The following is a 23776-nucleotide window of genomic DNA, read 5'->3' as shown; positions in this document are numbered from 1 at the left end:
ACTACTTTGACTATCCTACCAATACCAATTGTAAAGTATTATCTGGTTGTCATAGTAACTAAAACCCACCAGTAGCCCTGATTCCTACATGCAAAACTCAAAAGACTTTAATAACCGGTGAACTCACAGGACAACATAAATCCTTCTGGTGCCTGAACTTGTTCCCCTTCATGATCATGTGTGTTAGTTTCAAACTCACCTGTTTAAGTGTGTAGTGCTGGGCCATAAGAGCTCGCACCATTTCAGGCAAGACTATGGGAACAGTGGTCAGACGGTCAGAGAATGCCGTCAGTAGCTGCTGGGACTTCTGGAGCCACTCCTGTCTTCCAGTGTAGTGGGACAGACGAAGGAGGTTGAACGCTGAGACTGAGTTAGCACTGGGCTCAGCTCCATCCTGATCTGAGACGCAAAGACAAACAAAAGATGCTCAACAGTTACAGTCTAAGACCTTGAATATACTCTGAATCAAGAAAACAGAGGAGTTATTTAAATGAAACCGAGTATAAAGTTATAGTCACACTAAAACCGTGGTCAGAGATTTCAGCATGAGCATATTTATTGCACAATTGTGCAAAGAATTTGCAAACTCACTGGCTTTGAACGACTCCTCTGAAGATACACTTCAGTTGTTTGGAGACAGGCTGCTTTTCACCAGGCAACGTGCAATAAAAATACTCACAGCAACTACTTGCAAATTGTTCACCGATAGCAAAAAACTTCAATGCAATTACCAGGCGACCAGTGATTATTCCTAGTTACAGAGATGTTGCCATCCTATTTTTACTCTAGTGTGACTGAGCCATAAGACGGGGATTAGGACTTGATACAAAACAGACTCACTCACAACACAACTCATTTATTGTTATCTGAAACAAGGTCCTGGGAAGGTGCACAAAAAAACAATAATCAACTTAAGCATTATTTTGTCTTTTAGATATTCTTCACTAAAGTTGGCTTCAATTTTTGCCCAGTGACTGCATTGAAGTCTTTTGCTGTCGGTGACCGACTGAAACTGAATGTTTGAACATTCAGTTGTGGAAACACAGGTATTGCCCACTAAGTTCAGCAAATTGTCCTCTTTTTTTTGTTTGTTTGTTTAAAATGCCAACATCAATCAACAAAAGCTTCTTTTTTATTTTTCAATTTTATTTTTAATGAAAAAAATCATTTTAAAAAAATAATAAAAAATGAATGCAGGTTTAGGAAATTTCATGCTTAATTTTTCAGACTCAGATTATGCTCAGTGTTTTATAAACTCTATGGCATAGCAATGCGTTGTACGTTATTTTTAACTAATGTGATTTGTCTAAACATGAACAAACATTAAAAGTTTCGCTTTTAAATCCAGAATGATGCCATGCTTGTAATCCAAATGTGGATGCAATGCCTTTCTGTGTGATGTGATGGACACAACAGATAACCCTATGAATGGCTCTGTTCAGTGACTGGTCCTTATCATTCATATCAGTGTCTAATGAGAACCTGGAAGGTGATGTTCCCATAACCTCTGCCCTTGCTACATGATTGCTTCTCAGGCCTGAGTTCTGTGTTTCTGAATGTGTGTGAGTGTGCTTTTTATTGTCCAACACAATTTACTCTTTAAGTTAAACTGCACATTTTGAGCAAAACCTGGAAATGTAGAGTTGTAGAGTTCTGACTTCTAAGTATTTACAGCAAAATGGCCCTACACAGCCTGTACACTGCATATTCAATATGTTTTATAATGAGCACGAATTACCATCATCCATGCGTGACTGAAATGCAGAAATACTTTGATTTGCATGTTTCTGGACTCCACAGCAAGGAAGTTTCAGCACACACACACACACACACACACTGTAAACACACACAGAGGTTTAACCTGAGAGTCTGTTTGCTTTCAACATTTCACATCTCATCTCTTAAGGATCCCCATGGAAGGAGGGCAGATGAAGGCGTGACAGTACTGCTTCCAAACAGACACACACATAGAAAACTTGCTGTCAGCACAGAAACACACACTCACTGCAGTAAAGCACTACTTAAGACTTTTATCAGTTTTTTAAAGTCTACAAAAACAGCTGAAGCAGTCTCAAGTTGATGTATCCTGTATTTTTCTGTCTTTTTAAATGGGAATACATCTGACAATGCACTGTGACCACGAGAGATAAAAAGTGTTTTCACAAACAACTGATTTTCAACTACAAAACAAAGACGGATATTGTGCATAATTGCAACCTTAGTCTTCAAAAACAAATACACACAAGGGAGGCTGAGGCGAGGGGATGTAGAGTGGCAGCATAGTGGGGTAATCCGTCTTGCGGTGACAGGCCACGCTGCTGGGACTGGCGTCCACACTGCAGCGGGTGTAGCGTCACTAATGGGCTTCAACCCCACACAGCGCCGCCACCATAATGGCTCCGTCAATCCTCTCAGATGAGAGAGCTCTCACGTGTCAGCTTCAATAAACACACACAGATGCAGGTGTGACGGCGCGCAGGGACAAGCGCTCCAAAACACACAAGCTCAGGCTGCCATCATCTCTGATCTGTCCCACATTTCATAATAAAAATAACAATCACCAAAAGATCTGCATTTCCAACTGAAAAATGATGAATCCTGTCATGGAGGAAAAGAAAAGATGTAACGTGAGATCCATTTGGAAGGGAGAAAGACGAGCCTACTGACTGTATTAGTAAGGAGAAAAAAAATTAACTGAGTCGAGATGACAAAAGAGTTATGAATAAAAATACAAGTGGGAGTAGGAAGCTGTTGAAATAGATGGTCCCTGTCAGACAGAGCAGCTTGGGAGCAAAAACAAATAGGCAACTACATCCAAATTGGAATCTACAGATCAAAGGTGCATGTCAGCACGTAGACAAAGTGTCAGTTTCTCTGACATGCCACCAGCCATCAGTTACAGAAGTGGATTGGCAACTGAAGAAAGGCTGGAGTGCACATCCAGGCCAGGACCATTTATTTTTATATCCCCAGTCCTTTGGTACAAAAAAAAATCTCCTTTTTCTACAGATTTGCAACATTAAAGAAGTTCTTGAGGAAAAGTTTTTTTGTTTTTTACGAGCTAAGCAAAAAGTATAGACCAGGGATCGGCAACCTGCGGCTCCGGAGCCGCATGCGGCTCTTTAGTCCTTGTACTGCGGCTCCGCGTGGTCTGGGAAAATAAATTAGAAGCATTTAGCTGAAGTGTGTTTTATTTGTGATTAGTTATTTTTTTAACTTGTAGTTCTAAATTGGAAGATTATTGTGATATTGAAATATAAAATAAAATTATATTTTATTATTTTTTCATCGCTCAAAATAAGCGTCACACTCGCGGAAGCCGGTATACCCGCCGAAGCGCCGTGCATTTATCGAGACTTTCAACCCCAGGTAGGCCAATTATGGATCTTCAGATCCACATTATGTCAGCAGCTGTTCTCCACCGTGAACTATGTTAAAAACAAACACCGCTCACGCCTCACAGATGACAGCTTACAGTCCTGCGTAAAGATGAAAGTGACTTAATAAAGCCCCGATTTTCAGACGCTGTGCGCGGAGGTTCAGGAGCGGAAGTCCCATTGTAAACATACCACGCAGACCCGACGATGTTTCCATGAACGTGCTTTTCAGCATCTCTTTATTGACCACTTTTCACACACGGTTGCTGTACGCATACAGCCGGCTGTAGCTTTTCAGCTCACAGCCCGACACACACCAACACAACAGCCGAGAGCACAGACGTTAAGGCGGCGAGGCGAGATTGTGCGTGCCGCTCAGGTGCGTCCGCCTCCCCTGCAGCGGCATTGCAGACGATGCCCCGCCACACACATCAACCTGGTAAAATACATATTTAGGCAGAATTTTGCAAATATCTATTTTTCATCTTTTAGCAGCATAGTGCTTTTTTTCCAATTGTTTTTTCAAAGTCAGGTCAAGGCTCCAAAAGCCCAAAGGCGATATAAGGGGGCCTCACAACAGTTTTTGTTTGCTGGATCATTTTAGTTCAGCTGGGTGTCTTTCCTTTTGTTATATTTCTTTAAGAGTTCAAAATGTGTTAATTACATAAATAAAATGTAATTTTCTCTGTAGCACTTCATGGATTTCATAAGCAACACACCTTAGTTGAAGCATAAAGGTAAAAAACAAAACAAAATAATATATGCAGTGTTATCTTCATTTTAGATGTCAAAAAGTATTTGCGGCTCCCAGTGTTTCTTTTGCGTGGAAACCGGGTCCAAGTGGCTCTTTGGGTGTTAAAGGTTGCAGACCCCTGGTATAGACCATTATATTTTCAGACACTGTACAGAATATGTATATATGCGGATGGGTTTCTTGGACATTTGTTTATATTTAACGGCGCAGCGAGTCTCTTTACAGAAACTCTTTAAATCTTTTAGCTTTCTTGGCTAACAGATTAGCTACCTGCTTAGCTACCTGAAGCTTGAGCTCCTTCCACAGACGTTTACAGGACTGAGGTCTGGAGACTGGCTAGCCTTGTTTGGAAGAACAGATATGTTGAGTGTGACCCAAAGAACATATCTGTTCTTCCAAACATGGCAGGTTAGGTTGATGTGAGTGAGTTTCATCTGACCGCAGCACTTACTCCAAGCCTTCTCTGAATTATTTAGCTGTTCAATGGGAAAGTTAAGATTTGGTCTTGCCGACCATGGCGGACAGACTGGAATGGAAGAAACTAATTCTGTGGACAGGTGTGCTTTACACACATAACACATTGAGATCAGGAGTATCTGTAATTGACTGATTGTTTGTAACGTGGCACACAACCAATCAGTGGGAACCAGAATTCTGGCTGGGCTGTAGGGAATCAAGTACTTCACTTTCACTTAATGAGACGCAAATCTATTTATAACTTTTATGTAATGTGTTTTTTCTGAACTTTTGGTTAATATTCCGTCTCACTTAATTAAAATGAAACCATCATAAAAAATAGAGACTGTTCATTTCTTAGTAAATGAGCAAACTTACAAATTCAGCAAGTGACCAAATAATATTTTCCCGCACTCTAAGTAACAGCTAAGAAGGCACTAATATTTTAATCACCAAAACTAAGCACAAACTTCTGGGATGGCCAGCAACCCATAATAGTAGTTACATAATTCATTTAAAAATTCTCCAACAGCACACACACTAAGGGGGGGGGGGGTCAGTAGACACTATAACTGTCTGTCTTGGGACACCTATCAGTCAAAGTGACTGTGCCCCGAACGTGACTATCCAGCTGGAAAAGTTGGAAAAATTCACCCAATTCAGGATTGAATCTCTGAAACAGCAGGCTGTCAGTCTGTCTGCACAGTGCTACTTCTTCTACTTCTATAGTAATACACTGTTTCATCACTACCTTTTACATAAGAAGATTTTAATTAGCAAAACTTTAGGCATCTAAAGGAATTATTTCTACAAAACTCCAAACTTTCCACTGCAGGAAAGGTTTAAGTTCTTAGTGGAAAACAAGGTTAGACAACATTTTTCATTTTTAGTGGCCATTCGTGTACCTTGTTCAATCTATTTCTAACCTTTTTAATCATTCAATTTATTCTCTACAGTTATATGCCAATTTTAGATTAGATCAGATATTTTCAGTGCATTTGTGATAAATAACGAACAAACACATAAATACTGGCCTTACACAGCTTGTCCACTAGGGGCCTGGCCCAAATGTCCCACATCTCATCACAGCTCCATCAATCACTTATATTATGTTAGATATTGCTGAAAATATTGTCCTCAAAGGTTTCCTGCACCATGCTGATGCTAGTCTAATGCAATGCCACCTGTTTTGTCATTTACCAGGTTCAAAATCATTGTAAAGCTGAGGCACAGGACCAGGTCAAAGACAAGACTTCAGTCACTGGGAAATCAGTAGGATTGTTTCTGGGTTGGGTTTCATTTCCTCAAGCAGAAAACAGATTTTTATTTATCGAATAGCCTGAAACAAAACAACACTCTAGTACTGTTTGTAAGGAAAACTATTTGCGGCCCAATTGTGCTTATATTTGTAATCAACATGAAAAGGCCCATACTGAGGAAGGAAAAGAAACAAACCCTACAAGGCTAAAAGGTAAGTACGAGGGCAGCAAGGAAGAACATGTAATAATTGGAAAAGAATGAAGATGTAAGCAAGATGAGAGCAGGCAGAAGCAGAAGGTGGGTTTGAGATTCCCACTGCAGATTGTCGTCCTGTTCCAGCCTGTCAGGAGCAGATGGACTGAGAGACAGAAAGAAGACATATTTGACAGGCCTGGTGATCAAAGTAGCCGAAGAATCAGAGCATCAGTCTTTGAGTGCTTTCAAGTTGAAGAGGTTCAGCTTGAATGAGTGAGGCTTTTACAGTGCTGAAGGTAGATAGGAGGAGGTCAATACTCCTCTGCTCCCCTCTTTTATCCTCCAGCTATTCATCAGTCTATCCACCAATCTGTGCCTTCTTGCCTTTTCACTAACATTTAAAGTGTAGCAATAGAGGGAGACTGACAGAGATATTACAGACGAGGCTTCCATCGTGTTAAGATCCAAATCGATCAATAAGGTGGAAGATATACATAGGCGAGAAAGAGATGGACGGTACATGAATAGATGAGCAATTAATGATTACGCTCATCCAGTAACTCAGCATCCATTCATGCCTCCTCTGTTTGTTTAACTCAGTGTGGTCAACTTCTGCCAATTTCCAATTCTGCAGACACATCTCAAACTTAGTATTTATTCATCTCTCTGAGCTACATCCTCACACTTTGCCTGAGCCGCAGCGGTATTCTGCAGTAGTGCTATTAATCTTTCACCTGTTTGTCAATCCAACCTGCATCTTTAAACACACTTGCCACATGCCCCACAGTAGCAGCACCAGTTTGTTATTTATGTTCTAACAGCTCAACAGAACTTCCAATATTACAGCAGATGTGTGTACATGCCTGTAGCACTTTCGGCCTGTTGCTTAGTCGACTGGCATCATTTTCTGATGTCACATTTGACTCCATGTGTATCCAAAGCTTGAACCCTTCTCAGTTTGTTAATCACTTGACTTATTTTTCTACTGCTTGACAGGAGCAGCTGGAAGCTTAAAAAAAAAAACATTACATGACTGCTTAACAAAATTACCCTAAGTTTTCTACAGACATTTGTGAGCCCAGGAGAATGGACGTTCAAGACTTTTCCTGATCACCTCTGTGCTCATCTAACAACACAATCACTGCATTCGAGCACTCGTGCTCCTTTCAGTTACTAATCTGGGCAAATCTTCAGGTCTAATATCAAAACTGTTGTTCCTTGAAGACCCACTTAAAGCTATTCAAGACCACAGACTTCCATTTAACACACTTTTGACTCCATGGCTAATTTGCCTCTTTGTATAAACTGTATATTATCCATAGGACTTAAAGTCAGAGGAGCTGACTATAGGGTTCATATAGTGGTTATAGATCGGTCGGTGTGTGTGTGTGTGTGTGTGTGTGTGTGTGTGTGTGTGTGTGTGTGTGAGATCATTAAGGTAGCTACATTATATCTCTTATATGTAGTGTATGTTGAAACTTTACAGAGCAGTTAGATTTCTAGAGGGTTAAAATACAACATTCAAAAACACTAGCAAGTTTTTAAACAGAAGAAGTTAGTTATTCAGTATGAGTCACAAAAAATGCTAAATACAAACTGTGATGTTTTTGTTGGCTTTCATATTTTAGAAACAAAAGACGTATGAATCACTATAGCTCAGAGTACAATCACTCAAATTGTCCGCTCTATGACACTGTAAAATCACACTCCTTGCGGATTCCTAATTGCCACAGGCGACATTACCATCATGCTCTGACATGATGGTAATGTCTTCCAGAGTTATGTATTTAAATTCACTACTAATATTGTAGACACAGGTAAGATAACAGAGATTTCAGATATCTAAGTAGTTTATTTTCATTTTATAAGAAAGAAATCATGTTTGCCTCAACACCCATACTGAGATGATCTACCAATCTATCAGCACCTACATTTCCACTCCAGGTACCTATTCTGTCCCTGAAACTTCAAAGAAAGAAAAGGTTCCTTTACACTGTTGTTCATATGTGATTCCACTTCAGTCTGAAGAACCTCAGAGATTAGGCAAATTAGTTCACTGATGTAGAAACAGCTATTCTGACAAGACTTTCTAAAAACATGGCAAACCAGACGTTCCAGCTGTGTAAGCCTCTCTTGTCTTGCTCAAACAGAGCAATCAAAAGCTGTGCTTGGGCCAGATTTAAATGTTATCTTTATAAAAAGTAAGTTATCCTAACAAAAAGCAGTCACCACTCACACATCCCTAAACTTCCAGAATGTGCCAACCCCCCTGAGCAGGGACTTTGCTGGGGGTAAGATATTGTAGTTCTTATTGAAGTTAAGTGCATTGAGCATCTTCAAATGTTCCTATGGTAAAAAAAAAAAAAAAAAAGCAGCTAATGCATCCATCCCTCACCCTCTTTCAGCTGCAGCAGTACTGTGCTGTCAGTGGGATCACTGCAGAAGTAGCCTCCGCCCTGATCATCCCAGAACAACACGTCCTGCCTCAGCTGCAGCTCCTCAGCCCACTGCAGCCACTCTGTTTGTAGCGTGGCCTCGTACAGGTCCAGCAAACCACATATGATGAAGGCATAGTCATCCAGGAAGCCAGAGATAGACGGAGATCTGCAGAGCGCAGAGGGAGAAAGTGAAAATCAGAGGAGCAGGAGAGGAGAGTGGGAATCAGGACAATTTTCATTAAGAATTTATTGATCGATGCATTGACATGAGTTACTTTTAGTGAACTAGTTTTGCTTTGTTTTTTTCTCCATTCCATGCTTTACTTTTTTATACTGCCTGAGGAAGACAAACAGCCAGATGCTAAAGAAATGTGGAGGGACTGCCTTACAAAGGCATTACAAAGAGCCTGAAGGAGATACTTGGGACAATCCACGACTACATTATAATACACATAGTTAGCTGAGTATAATCACTTCCTGAAGCATTTTTCTCAATGTGTAATTATTCATCTGTGTTTCTATAGTAAAGGCAAAGACATTCGCATAGGCACACAACTGCATACATAAGATGTCTGACGTTTGAAGTAACTCTTTTTCCTCCTCCACTTCATTCAGACGAGTTCTTTTGTCCTACCAATTTCTCCCAATTTTACAAATCATTCTCTGTCAGTGAAATTGATTCTGATTTATTGTTCAAGACTTGTCCTTCACAATGTTGCTACTGAGTCGCTGCAAATCAGCTTCTAAATTCGAGGGTTATTCCACCCCGTGCTACTTTTCCCCTCCAATTCTTATGACGGCACCCCGTCTGAGTGAGTGCATGGGGACAGACAGTGACAGGAGGCCAGACAGTGCTGTGACATGAGAGGCTGATGGCTGGCAGTCAAGAGGCTAAAAACAGGAGGTGCACTTGGAGAAGATAAAGTGCATGACTTTAAGGTCATGGAGAGGTGAGGAGTCAGAGAGCAGCTTTTCTTCCCCAGAAAAAAGGTTGATTCATGAGCCAACTCATACACAGAGCAAAAGCACTTGTTCTAGCCAACTCAACTCAGTATAGGACTCTGCAAAAGTCCTGACCCACCCCCTCTTTTCTTTTGTTTCCATGGAGCCAGAATTTCTTGTTATTTTTAAATTGGCCTTAAGCAAAAGTTCTGAGGCTTTCTGAAGTGGCTTTGGCCACTTTATTCACTCGTTTCAGTCCCTGTAAACTTACAATTATCATATAGATTATTATGTAAAATCTGAGGCCATGGTTCTCAGCCGGAAAAGGGTGGAGTGCCCACTCCGGGTCGGGGATGAGTTCCTGCCCCAAGTGGAAGAGTTCAAGGTTCTCGGGGTCTTGTTCGCGAGTGATGGGAGAAGGGAGCCGGAGATCGACAGATGGATTGGTGCTGCGGCCGCAGTGATGCAGCTGGTCGAGCTACGTCCCTACCCTCAACTATGGCCACGAGCTGTGGGTAGTGACCGAAAGAACGAGATCGCGGATACAAGCGGCAGAAATGAGCTTCCTCCGAAGGGTGGCTGGCCTCTCCCTTAGAGATAGGGTGAGAAGTTCAGCCATCCGCGAGGGGCTCAGAGTACAGCTGCTGCTCCTCCACATTGGAAGGAGCCAGCTGAGGTGGTTCGGGCATCTGACAAGGATGCCTCCTGAGCGCCTCCTGGGTGAGGTTTTCCAGGCATGCCCACCAGGAGGAGGCCCTGATCTATGTTTACACATAGCAAATAAATGATTTTTCTTATATTTTCTATATAATTAAAGGAATGTGATTTCTTTTTTTGTCAACAAGGAGGCCGTTGTTTTTTGAGTTTGAAACATAAATAATTCCTTCCAGCAACTTGATGTAAGTAAGTATCCAAAACATACAAGTTTCATTTATATAATTTTTAAGGGATCTTATACCTGTTTTCACTCTTGTATACTTTTCATACAAGTTTCACACAAGACATAAATCTTATAAAGTTTGTATCTATATATCTTTTCCATATGGGGTACACGTACTGGAAAATTATTTACTAGGACTCACCTATCACGCGACTGGAGAGCGCAAACTCCGCCATTGTCGTTTTCCATCAAACACTCGTTAAAACAGCAACCTACAGGTATGTTAGCGCACTCATCCCTGACTGTCCGAGGGAAGGGCGGGGTCACACGTTGAAACAGACGCAAGGCAGCCCAGGCGGGGAAATTTTTCTTTTACATTTTGCGACTCATATTATTTCTCTATCTGATAAGAAAACTATTCAATCAGATAGTTATTTGTGGTGAATGAAATACAGTTACACTTTCAAGCACTTTTAAGCGCCACATCTAAAAATTCAAGCACTTTTCAAACCTTGAAAAGACAACATTAAAATTCAAGCATTTTCAAGTATTTCAAGCACCCGTACGAACCCTGTTACAAGTCCTTTAAGATGCCCAGACAAATATTCCTTGAGATTGATAAAGAAATTATAAGAAATCTTGACCATAAGAATTCAAGCTGTGCTGAAGAATAAATCTGGTCATTCCAGTTATTGCTTGACAGAACTGTGAAAACTCGTTTTTTGCCTCATATTCTGTACTTCCATTTATGCTTGCACGTTTCAGTAAATCGCTGCATTCATTTCCCACTTTCCTTACAAAATATAAAGAAATTTTACACTGGCTTAATACTTTTGCACAGTACTGAGCTTATAAAGCAGATATATATACAGTAGGGGTGCAACGATATTCGTATCGATATTGAACCGTTCGATACAGTGCTTTCGGTTCGGTACGCATATGTATCGAACAATACAACATTTGTAATTTATTTTATCAACTTTCCTTCTGACGATGCTGTCTGTGTGGAGCGCTCAGTGAATCTGCGTTCGACTACTCCGCCTAGGCTGCACTGTCGAGCGCAGATCCACTGAGCGCTCAACACAGACAGCATAGTCAGGAGGAAGAGCGCAGGGCAAGCTAGCAAGACAGAAGTTAAGCTCTCCTTGCAAGATGGACCTCCCCCACCCTCATTCAGATCTGGCGTTTGGAATTATTTTGGTTTTCATGTGACGTATGACCCTGAAGGTAAGCGAGTCATGGACTAAAGTAAAACAGTATGTTGGATGTGCCATGCAATGCTTAATTAACTAGTGTGTTAGCGCAGTTAGCTCGTTAACGTGTTGGCCGTCTAGCCCCATGCACGGGGCGATCGGCGGTAGCTCGTTAACGGAGATTTGCCATGTTGTGGCGTTAAGGTCATTTCAACGAGATTAACCTGAAAGCACTAGTGGGAACACAACGAATATGACTGCACATTTACGCCGACATCATCCTAGTGCAAAGACAAAAACAACAAGCATGCTACTAACTTTAGCCGAGTCATTTAGACAGCCGTTAGCACGTGATTCTCCTTATGCTGCTGAGAATATAGCCCAGAAGAAGCGGATAGTATAGCTTTTATTTTGGAAAGAGACATTTCTCTGTAATAAACTCTCTTTTCCAAAGATGAGTGATTCCTCAATCAGATACAGGGCTTGCAAAATCGCTAGCCCGACGTCCCGGAGCTAGCGATCTTTCCAGTCGGGCTACAAAAATCTCTCTGCCCTGCCCGTCGGGCTATTGTAGGAAAAATATATGTCAATGCTTTTGCATTCTTTCAGAAATGTAGCTGGGTAATTATGTCATTGGCATCGGTGAGCCACTGTCAATATGTGACATATTGAAGTCGCGTTTGAATTTGCGCTTGTTTTTTTGCTTTCACTTTGCAATGACAGCACTGATCTGTGAGTGATGATAATTTGTGCACCAATTCCTCTGACATCGTCTTATTAATCGTTAGCTTACTATGCAAACATGACAAGTGAAATCTCCCGCAGCAAGCTTAAACATGTGAGAGGTTGATCGCGCAGAGAATCGCTGAAATTATGTGAGTGCGTGTGTAAAAGTAGCAGGATTTATATTTCAGTTCTGCTGAGCCAAATAAGACAGGTCGGGGTGAAGAAGTGACAGCCAAAGAAAAGCTTACCACAAAACGGAGAAGTTATGACAAATGAGACTATAAGGCAAAAAGAAAGTGCAGCTTTATGGTTTCATGGACAAAAGAATTTCTGTGGCTGCAATATGACGAGCTAAATAACCAGGGGTGCACATAAGTGGTCCGCAGGTGCGCATTCTGAGTCATTAATAAAACAATGTAGCTAACCCTAACAGAAGCCTATGATACTCTGCAGACCCTTGAAATTAATTTGAATGCCCTCATCTAATTGCTCTTTATGCGCCAGCCCATCAGCGTGTGTGGGATTGTGTATAAAACTGTAATTGAACGGCAGTGAGGTGGAAAAAGAATAACTGCTTATGACACTATTAGAGTGCAGTCAAAATCACATTTGATTATTGGCTCAAAAAGTTTGAATTTGCATTACTACATATTATTGTGATCTTTGGAAAAACAAGCAAACAGACCCACACAGTAATGACAGGCTCATGCTTAAAAAGCCAGATTCATTTTAGCACAAGAAAATAACATTTAATTTAAACTGCAACAGTCATTGAATGAAAACAAACCATCCTTAAAACTAACATCATTAAAAATCAAATCAAATTGGTGGGCATTGGGGGGGTGGGGCTTGGAGCCTATCCCAGCTACCATAGTGCGACGGGCAGAGTACACCCTGGACAGGTCGCGAGCCTGATGCAAGGCTAACATTAAACTAAAACAAAATAAAATAAATTAGGGGGCTCCACTATAGGTCAGCTGGTTGACCAGGCAATACATATGCCCCAACAAGGGTCTGAGCTCCATTTCTCCCCACACAATTTCATCTGGCCCCACCCTTTCGTCCTACTTTGGATAGTACAGAGTAGACTGCAGTCTAATAATTCTACAATGCCAAAAAAGAAATCTTAAAAAAACAACTAATTGAGAAGTTATCTCTGCTAAGTGTAGTGCTGAAGAGGCTACAGCAGCAGCCTGAGTAATGAGTCAACATCACCAGTGACCCACTTGCCATGGCTATACTGGATCCATTGTCATGCCTTCCTTTGGTTCCTAAAGACCTTGGTGATACTCTTCATGATCAGCTCCTCAACATTACCACGGCCTATTAACCCAGTTAGCCCGAGCACCTACTATTCCTCCTGGTAAATTAGCGCACGGCCCATATGTGCCTGGCCTGGTGTGACAGAGTGATTTACCAATGTACAGAAAGTAAACCAGCCCTGAGAAAAGGGCTTTGGTAAGCACTCTCAGTGCCGACCCCATCTTGAATTGGAACATTATGAATGAGAGACAGGCTGTGGAAGACAGAGGCTCGTGGTGTCTATCTGTTTATATGTGTGTTTAAAATTGCATGCATTTCATGCTGTGATGTGGGCTTCCTGGCATATTTTTCTGCTGATTCGGCCATACTGCATACTCACTCATTCGTAGTAACTAGGACATAGGGCTAGCCAACAGAACGGGGACACCTGGAGTGATGGTGTAGAATCAACAAGAGACTCTGTTCGTTCCGCTGTGTTTGTCACACTGATGAGAAATTCTGTTTGTATTTGGTCGTCTTGGCCATTTCAACACAAAAACCAGAGCTTAAGCTTAACAGTATTAGCTTAACTCTGTGCCATCTTCCACTTCATGTAAGGCTTAACTGTAAAAGGTTAAAAATCAAACACGGCACCCCGTAAAAGAAAACAGTCATTCTAAGACAAAACAGATTTTGTACTGTTGCTATGTAGGCTGAAAAAAACTCATCACGAGTCATTCAACAGGCGTCTTTAACCCAGTTAACACAGGGCCAGTCTTGTCTCAGATAGACAAAATGATAGAAACTAAAAGAGAAAAACTAATTACTGACCTGCAGCATGTAAATGTGGCTTTGCTATAACCAGGTTACTAGAATGCATGTGAACATGTTCTCTGATTTCTCAGAGTAACCTGATTTATCCAGATATAACCGTTTCCTGTTTGCATATAAACAGCCATCTCAGTACAGAACTACTGCGTACCGCTCCTCTACTACAAAGTGGAAAAAAAACCATTTTCCACATCCTATTTAACAATGTCACACAGTACAAAAGGGACAAAGCTGTCTGTCATTTGGCATTGAGAAGCTCAAGATTATAACCTCATATCATCTCAATCATCAACATCTGGAAAAATCCTGGTGTGGAGGATCATCCCTTGCAATTAGGCCTGGGTCTCCAGTTCTAACAGGACAGTCTTCAAAGACCACACAGTCATCAGCCTGAAGGTAGAAAGACTGAGATTCTAGACCACAGAGTGAGAGATTAGAAACCTGACGTTATGATGTGACGTCTAAAGGCCCCTGAGAGAACTTCCAGCGGAAACAACCAGAACTCTGATGTGTTCCAGCAAACTCAAACTTTTTCTGGCAACGCGTTGATTACAACTCGGCCACCTTGGGAACTCTGTCTGCCACCCAAAAATGAAAATCAAGTTGAAGGATCACCGCTGGAGAAGATCCAGTAGATGAAGGCACAAGTGTCCACTAAAACCTAAAAATAGCAAAATGCTCAAAACAGTCTAGAGGCACAACAACAGGAATATGTTAAAGGAGAAATCAACCAAACCCAAAATCAGCTAAGGCTTTTCATTTTTGTGGGCCCAAATACTGGATCAGACCTTATAAATCTAGCAAACACTTCAAGAAAGCGAAGGAAACTCAGACAAATACAGGAGTATTTCCTTTGTGGTCTTCTGCTTTCTCATAAGAACTAAAACATTCAACAACTCTCTCGGCCGAGGAGGACTCAATTTAGCACAACTTGTTTAGTGCAGTGGGTTCAGCAAACCTTTACTTTCCATAAATCATATTCATTTCATTTTGGTTTCACTCCATAACCTTCCCGCCTCACCTGCAATGACTCTATGCCCTACCCGTGAGGCTCGCTAAACTTCAGGAAAAAAGCACACATGCAGTGTCTCTGAGAGAATTTTGTACTACAGATGCATCGAATCAGGAATAAAATTCTGAGACTCTCAAAAATCCAAATCAAGGTTAGGACAAACATCCTCTGACAGCTTTCAGTCACAGTTAAATATTCAAAAACTGCAGGACTGTGTGGGTCTAGTCTGACATGTATGTGAACAAAAGCATCAAGCAACCAGCTGTCATCAGATTCTCATTCTGACTATGATCGCTGAATTAAAGCTTTTAAAAACTGAGCCATCAAAACTTTCTCTCGCTTACATCTGTTGCACCTCCATCTGGTCTCCACGGTAACAAGATCGAAGGATGGTCTGCTGCTTAGCGTCCCACAGGTGCTCCTTTAGGAAACCCCCAGCCTTCACTGCTCTCTCCACCAAGTCCTTGTCTCCCAGCACAGCTCCGACGCGAGCGTAGGCCGACAGCATCAGGCCTAACAGGGAGAAAGTAACGGTGATGTCGTTGAGGGTGAGTGTATTGAGGTCACCAAGTAATAAAATGACATACTCACTGCTTAGGTATCAACATGTAGCCCCTGCCACACTTCCAATTTAGTTATCCCCCCCTCTCTCCTTTGAAGTCCCCCTGTTCCTCCTCTTGTCCCTATCTGCATCCATCCTTCCTCCCGCTTTCCCTCCACCCGTCTTTTATGTAGTAAATCAAAGCCTAGTGAGTGCACAGCCTCGCCTTCAAAGTTTTGCAGCAGAGGACAGGTGATTAATGGCAAGGTTTCTTCATTAGAGAGGAGACAGAGAGTCTTGCGTCTAATTGGAAAGTTCTCAGGATCGCCGAGCTTCATTACCTCACTAACACACACTGTCTGAGACGTCAGCCCCGGGAGCCAAATTCGTGGGTGCACTTGTGTATGTGTGCTCTCTTGTAATTAATCGAATCTGAGACAATGTGCAGGACAAACAGTGCTAAGGAGACATCACATTAATCCCAAATGACAAGTGTCTGTAATAATCTACGCACACTTTGACACTGCAGAAAAACGGCGTGCTCGTGAATATGAGCGGTATTTACTGTAAATATATGACAGTCTGATAAAATTGCTTGTGCTAACTTGACATAATCAGAATCAAACTGTCTTGTTGAGAAAAGAAGAAGTGCTCATAATCTATCAACTAATATAATGTAAGGTGTCTGTTTCCGTTGTGGAATTAATGGTCACATTGTGGAACATCCCACAGAAAAACTTCTCCTTTCTGGCACGCTGTGTTACACTTTTGATCATGTCTGCAACCTGAATCCCTGATCAGACAGATCACTGCCTCTGATTACGAGGCTGAGCTGTCTATCGATACTTAGCTAATCCAGCCAAAGGATCGATGAGCTCATGCCACAGCCGTGCACAATTTACAAGACCCGCGACTCCTCCTGTGTTAATGGTCAGAATTTAATCAGACTTACACACAGTGATCAACTTATTGGTCTTAACCCAAACTGTGCCCAAAGGTCAACATCACTTTTGTCATTTTGAGGCAATAAGCTCAGAACTGTGACCGATCGTGAAACGCTTGAACTACTACGTCACTGACATTGTTTTTTGTGCATGTCCTTCATAGTGACATAGTTTGATGTTTAAAGTCACAGCTTTTCCAGTGGTGCACTCTAGCACTGTTACCTAAAGGTCGCTGTCCAACTTTCTCCTGCAGCATGGAGGGAGACACAGTGCAGGTCCAACAATAAATAGTAACTCTAAGTTTGAAGCTTTATATTAAATTAATGGCTAAACTTTGTATGTAACAACAGATGACATTTGTTGATTTGTGTTAAGAAAGAAAGTGTAGGTTGGCAGTTACTCTGTGGGACAGATGAAATTCAGATGAAAGGCCCCTAACTCACCAGTCACACAACACTAACTGACCAATCAAGGTAGGAGCACACAAACAACTGTGTTTACTGCTGTTTTGGGAGGTAAAATTACTGGTTTTGTCAATGGAGTCTGACTGAGTGCACCGCCTTCTCTTCAGGTAAAAGCCTGGAAATGTCCTAAACATAAAGTACACTTAAACAGATATTGATCCCTTTTTGTGGCTGAAATCCATGTTGGCGCTGACTGTGTCCTCAGCAGTACATGGCTATAGTTTCTGTGCTGTGTGCTGTCTGTTTGAGTTTCTGTCACTGGCATCTACTGAAGAAAACAAACTGACCGTGGATCACAACCTCAGCCAGCCTTACTTCAGATAAAATTATCTATCCCCAGCTAAACAGGCAAAATTACTTCTGATATCTCAAATTTGGTTTTGTACAAAATGCAGACATATGTATTGGGTATCACCACTCTAGGAGTGTTTGGTCCATTTAAGGTACAAAAAAAAAAAAAGATTAAAGGACTAAAGAGGGGGGCTGAGAAGGGAGTAAATTTTCTATCGTCCAAAAAATGACCATATTTAGGCAAATTTATGAGAACAGGAAGTTACTAAATGAATTTCTAATTATTTCTCATCTTATCTTACAGAGCTCATAGTGCTCCAATAATGCTCTGCATTTAATCATTAGTTATTACTAATCTGTGGCTCACTTTCAGTCTGTCTTTTGTCCCATCTTCCTCCCCTACTCCCAGCCAGTCACAGCAGATGGCTGCCCTTCACTGACCCTGGTTTTGCCAGAGGTTTCTTCTGGTTAAAATTGAGTTTTTCCTTCCCACTGTCGCCAAAGTGCTTGTTCGCAGAGGGTCGTCTGATTCTTGCTTTATTCTCTATTATTCGTAGCTTCTTTACTTTACAATATAAAGATCCTTCAGGGGACTGTTTTGAGTTGACAGCTATATACTGCTCCTTAGTGGAGAGCACCCAGGGGCCACAAAAGAGATCAGGAAGGCTGTACAGAGGGTAATTAACACCACCTCAAAAAAATCACTGGCTGCCCTCTGCCACCCTTTGAGCCCATCACCAGCTCCTCCCATCTCAGGAAAACCAGATCTATCACAGGTGCACCCCGACCACCAATTTCCTGCCCCGCTGCCCTCCCGCACCTCCAGACTTACAAACAGCTTCTTCCCCTGGGCCATTCTCACATGCAGTCTTTTCTTTGCTCTACATCCAAGCACTTTGCAACTATTTTGTTCTCTATTGTGTGCCTTTCTCTTGTTTTGTATAAATCCCTCTTGATTGTATATATTTCTCCTGTTTGCTATTTATTCCTGCTGTGTACAGTTTAGATTTTGCTCCAGCACAGTTGGTGTGGAGCACCCACAATTTCGTTGTATGTGTACATTAACAATAAAGGGCTATTCTATTCTATATAAATATAATTGAATTGATTAAAAAAAAGAAGAAAACAGGAACAGGTTTTCACAAACAAAGACTTGTAGTGTGCCCAAAAAGGATAAAGTGATTTCAGTGACACTTCACTGTATGAGTGCAAAGCTAACACAGCTGAGTGTTGCACTCTGTAGACGGTCGCAGCACATTCCTCTCACAGTCAGCTACATATGACTTATTAATGTGTATTATTGCTCCAGGTCTGCCTCGTTTTAATAAAAAAGAACTTGTGGTCTGTTGACGTCCTGAATAAAATGATTGAAAAAGGTGCTGTTGGAGTTCTAAAAACGCTCCTCATGAGTTATTGATTCCAGAAAATGGAAAATGTGAATTTCTTCCCTACCTAAACCTGAAAAGTAAAGCGATATAGTTCCTTGACTAAAGTGAACGTGTGTTTTTAGTGGTCTTTTGTTCCCTATAAATTTGCATAAATTTTTAACACTCAGTGGCCTTAATATATATAAAGCTGCACCATTCACCCTCAAATGTTTTTGTTCATATCATCAAGCCCTATTACTGCTGTCACTCATTACGATTACTCATCTATTAAACAGAAAAATCAATGATGCTGAGCCTAAGAGCCATTTGAATGACTGGAAGTGACCATTTCAGTGCTGTAGTGTAAACTTTACCATTCCAGGAGGCCAACATCTTGGTGTCCAGATGAGGGCGTGGCCGACTCTTTCTCACTACGGCCATTTTGGCTCTGGCAGAGGCCAGGAGCTCATTGACTTTCTCGACAATGATGCCAAAGCGAGCAGCTGTTAACTCGACTGAATAACGCACGATCAGCACATTCTGGCCCTGCAGCTCCCCGTGGGGGTCCTGGCAACACACAGTACAGGGAATAAGAGGGTGTTCACACATACTGATCCACACTGACTGCAGCATTTTTCATGTTAATGGTTACTGACACTATCAAGTCACCTTAAAGTCCTCTGTGACTGAAGTATAATAAACCATTATCATTCTGTGCATATTCACTTTCATTCATTGAGCAAGACCAACACAACTAGAACAAAAGTACCTGTTCTGGAGCAACATTGCCTTGCTCTTTGACCCCATAGTGATGCATAAAGATGTCAGCCAGCGTAGCATTACCAGCGGTGCCCTCCACCACGTCTGGTAAGAGCTCCCGAACTTCAGAGGCTGTCCACACGCAGAAAGCCCCCTCTCGCTTTTCTGGTCCCCCCGAAGCCGGGACAGAGTCTGCATCCTCTGCACTGTAGAAGCCCCCAGACTGTTTCAGAGAACGCACAAACACACAGAGAGGGCAGGAGGAGGGAGAGGTGCTTTTTAAGGACGAGAGACAAAATGCACTGTTGTAGATCAGTTGAGAAACATGCAACAGTATTCACGACACTCTTTCTGTTGCTGTGACATGATGATGAAAAACAACTATCTGAGAACATGAAAAAATTATTTTAGACACTGAAATTTCACAAACGCATTAATTCGGAAAGCTTCGGAAAGTAAAAACACATGAAAACCTAAAACCGCGGCAGTTGGTTGGAGGAAAAGCAGGACGGTTTAGCATCCTTTTCCTAAAATGAAGACTTAAACACTGCACTGCTACTGCACTTTTTTAAGATCATAACTGGCCTATTAATGTGGTTGGGAAACACAGAGATTTGCCAACCACAAAGTTTAACAGGGTTTTAATAGATCTACTGTAAAAAACACATAATGACTCTCAATTAATTTCAACCCCTATGATGCAAGATAAATCAAGCTTCAGGTAGTTAAAAAGGAAATACAAAGACTGAAGATCACTGGGACCCACACAGCTCACAGGGAACCAGCTGAAGTAAAAAAGTACTCCAGTAATTTAGCCTGAGGACAATCACGGAGTCTCCCTCACTGTGGGAAGATCCCACCCACTGTATTACAAAAAAGCAGCATGAAGTCTGTAGAAAATTATCTTTGCAGCACCAATTCATTAGCCTGTAATTGCATAATAAATCTTAGGGAATATTATTATTGCAACAAGTCTGGTTTTAATTGTGTGCCCAATTCACTTCTGTCGCCTCATTTAACAAAAGGGGGGAAAAAAGGCTTGACCCTTAGACGAGAAGCAAGAGTTTAAGAGGCTATTCATCAACGGGGTCCCACCTCGTGACCTTGAGGATGCATGAACAAAAAGAATCCATAGAAAGGAACTTAATACAGTGTTGGCTTTAATATGCCTGTGCATTGATTCTCCAAGTCTGTGAAAGATGTCTTGACACATGCTCAATCATGCAGGTAAGAAAATCCCCAAAAAGTTTTTTGGGACTGTAGAAAGATAAACATGGTTAGTGTCATAAATATCTCCCTTAGCTCCACAGTGTAGGGGTTTACACATTTGCTCAGCTGGAAACATAAATCCTCTTTGGGGTTATATCAGGAAGGACATCCGGTATAAAAGCTCTGCCAAACTAAACCTTTAAAGTTACCTGCTGTGATGACCCTTCATGCCAAAGAAGCAGCCAAAAGAAACTATTTCTTGTGAAATAGTTTCTTTATTTGCTGATTTACAAAACCATCACAATGACGGTGAAGTTCCCATTACCACAAAAACAACACAGCAGTTGTGCACACAGAAATGGCAGACTCACCTTGTCGCTCAGGTCTCTGGAGACGTAAAGCAGTACATCCTTAGCCACTTCTGCAAAAAACTGCTCACCTGAAACCTGGAAAAACAGAAACGCACACAAGTCACCTCCCAAAGCAACATGATTTAACCTTAACATGACCTCACAGGTACTGTCACGTGGAGTGGTCTGTGCAGTATGCAATGAGAGTTCTATTTGTTTGAGTTTGTATGTTTGTGTCCTAATTAGGGTTTGTTTTTCAGTCTCTGACTTAAAAGCAGGCCAGCCCAGCAAGCACTCACGGGAAAACTGAAAACTATGGCATTCAGATTCTTAAGTTGTTTGCTGCATCATAACTCAGTGCTGCCCACTGCAGTGAAAAACACTGTCAAGTGTTTGAAGTGATGTACTAAAAACAGTAGAGTACAGTCATTTTGACTGAGGGCTAAATAAATAAAATGAAAGTTACAAAGTACAGTCTGACCACTCCTGGATTTTTAGGACCTATGTTGATACAGACTTTGAGGAAGCAAAAAAAATTCCAGCATTACATCTACAATACTTTTTTTACTGTACTATATTAGCGATGTGTGAAACCACTTGAGATGACTAGATGTTTAATCACTGCTGCCCTTGATAGTGATCATCAAAATTACTGCGTAGTTTAAGAAATTCATCCATTTCTTATTCAATTCTGGGTCACAGGGCGCCTGACCCTATCCCAGATGTCATAAAGTGAGAGATGGCGCATTTGCCGCATTAATTAATTTTTTTTTTGCTATGTCTGGTTTTATTACTATGTGCATATTAGTATTGTACAGCACTTTGGTCTACCAGGTGTGTTTTTAAAGTGCTAGATAAATAAATAAATGATGATGAAAGAAATCTGTTATCACAACTCTTTGGGCTCAAACTGTAAGAAATAAATGTGTAAAATTACAGAATATGTTCTGGTAGGCCATTGCCCAAACAATAAGCCTCACAATAACAGCACATGTGTTGTCACTGTGAGTGTTTGATTTGACTCTGAAACAAAGTAAATGTTTGCCATCTCTTATGCTGGAGATTTTAGGTTGGGGGGTAACATTAATTATGCAGACAAGAGAGAAAGATCAGAGCTAATTACACTGTCAGATACACAAACAGCCACACAGAGACAATTGCACACACCTGGGAAGCTGTTATGTAGGCAACAGCCAGCTGAGCCTGGTCGTACAACATCTTCTCAAAGTGAGGAACATGCCAGGAGGAGTCTGTGGAGTAACGATGAAAACCCTGAGATAAAGAGACATAAAGAGGGAGGCTGCTTAATTTTACTCACTAAAATTAGTTGAAAGTACCAGTACTACAACATAAGTATATCTGACTTGAACTAAAAACACGATTATATTAAAGAGACCAAGAGTACATCTGTGTGTTTTTGTGTCTGACATGAACAAACCAGGCTTGCACATTAGAGAAGCACCACTTCTGACAACATTCTGACAACTTTTTATTTAATTTTCTTGTTACTTGATGAATAAAATGTCCTAACCGTACAAAATGCCCTTTGTAAGAGCTTTCCTCTACAGTTTTGATTCAGTCTGTCATGCATCTCTATGACTCGCCACTGCATTCTGTATGATTTGATGGGTTGGGCATCACTGACCACATGCACAAAATAGCACTAACATATTTTGGTTTTCTGGGTAAACTTCCAGGTTGTCTTGGTATCCTTGTCTGTTCGAGCACAAATGCCCTTTTAAGACTTTGCTTTTTTGATGAGTTCTGACAGATGTGGGAAAAACAGCGTTTTATTAAAACACACCTAAACTTAAACATGCCAGTTTCTACTAGTGAATTTAAAATGATCATAAAATGGAATGGATTGAAAGAGACCTGTGGATGTTTTTCATGAGAGGCTTCTAATATTTTATGTTATGGATACTTGTATATAGTACGTTATGCTGCAGACCTCACAGAACAGAGCAGGCCTCAAGGACATTGGATGTGGCATTAATTATGCTAGAAAAAGGTTGAGCCAGGGTAGAGTTGGGTTGCAAAGCAGCATGCAGAGTCAGCAGAAATGGTGGGGACAAGCTATATGACAGCTGCCAGTGTCACAAACTGTATCAGCTGAGCATCAGCTGAACTAAAAGCATCTGCCCTGTCAGCCAGAATTTAGGGTTAATTTATAAATTTTTCTGACAGTTAATTTACTCCCTATTTTTCATGAATCTTTACCACTCAACCTGGTGGTTTGAATTTTGTTTTTCTGTGTTTAATATTTATTCATATATCAATTTTTTTACAATACTTTGCCATTCATAATCCTGTTACAAAAAAAAAAACAACAACAACAAGAAAGAAAAACCCTGAATTACAACACTAGTTTGGTTTGTTTATACCTGTGCAATGTGGTCATGGATGCCTCCCAGTGCCATCATGCGAAGCGTGTGCAAGGCCATCTGGAGAGCCTCGACCCCTTCCGATGTGGAGCGATTCACAGTCCAATAGGACATGAGGAACATCAGATTCACTACAGATGCATAGGCAAGAGAGAGAAACA

General features: G+C 41.2%; 1 protein-coding gene and 1 long non-coding RNA gene across 2 annotated transcripts in view; one reads left to right on the top strand and one right to left on the bottom strand.

The window, feature by feature from the left end:
- The window catches only part of spata20 (spermatogenesis associated 20), a 52620-nt gene that overhangs the window by 26342 nt on the left and 2502 nt on the right, over nt 1-23776 (bottom strand). The window contains exons 7-14 of the mRNA XM_085465577.1: nt 23616-23746; nt 22399-22503; nt 21253-21327; nt 19683-19895; nt 19288-19480; nt 15651-15819; nt 8438-8646; nt 200-399 (exon numbers count right to left, since the gene is read on the bottom strand). Coding sequence (XP_085321703.1) covers nt 200-399; nt 8438-8646; nt 15651-15819; nt 19288-19480; nt 19683-19895; nt 21253-21327; nt 22399-22503; nt 23616-23746 — 1295 coding nt within the window. The remainder of the gene's footprint in view (nt 1-199; nt 400-8437; nt 8647-15650; nt 15820-19287; nt 19481-19682; nt 19896-21252; nt 21328-22398; nt 22504-23615; nt 23747-23776) is intronic.
- The window catches only part of LOC146702645 (uncharacterized), an 89763-nt gene continuing 77340 nt past the window's right edge, over nt 11354-23776 (top strand). Inside the window, exon 1 of the long non-coding RNA XR_014921869.1 lies at nt 11354-11529. This is a non-coding gene — a long non-coding RNA (uncharacterized LOC146702645). The remainder of the gene's footprint in view (nt 11530-23776) is intronic.

This window comes from Copadichromis virginalis, linkage group LG8 (genome assembly GCF_057382275.1).
Source record: "Copadichromis virginalis isolate Kocher_CV1m ecotype Utaka linkage group LG8, C_Virginalis_male_GT1.1, whole genome shotgun sequence".
In the NCBI taxonomy this organism is placed as follows: domain Eukaryota; kingdom Metazoa; phylum Chordata; class Actinopteri; order Cichliformes; family Cichlidae; genus Copadichromis; species Copadichromis virginalis.
The sequence above is the reverse complement of the archived record's forward strand: the minus strand, read 5'-3'. Positions and strand labels throughout refer to the sequence as shown.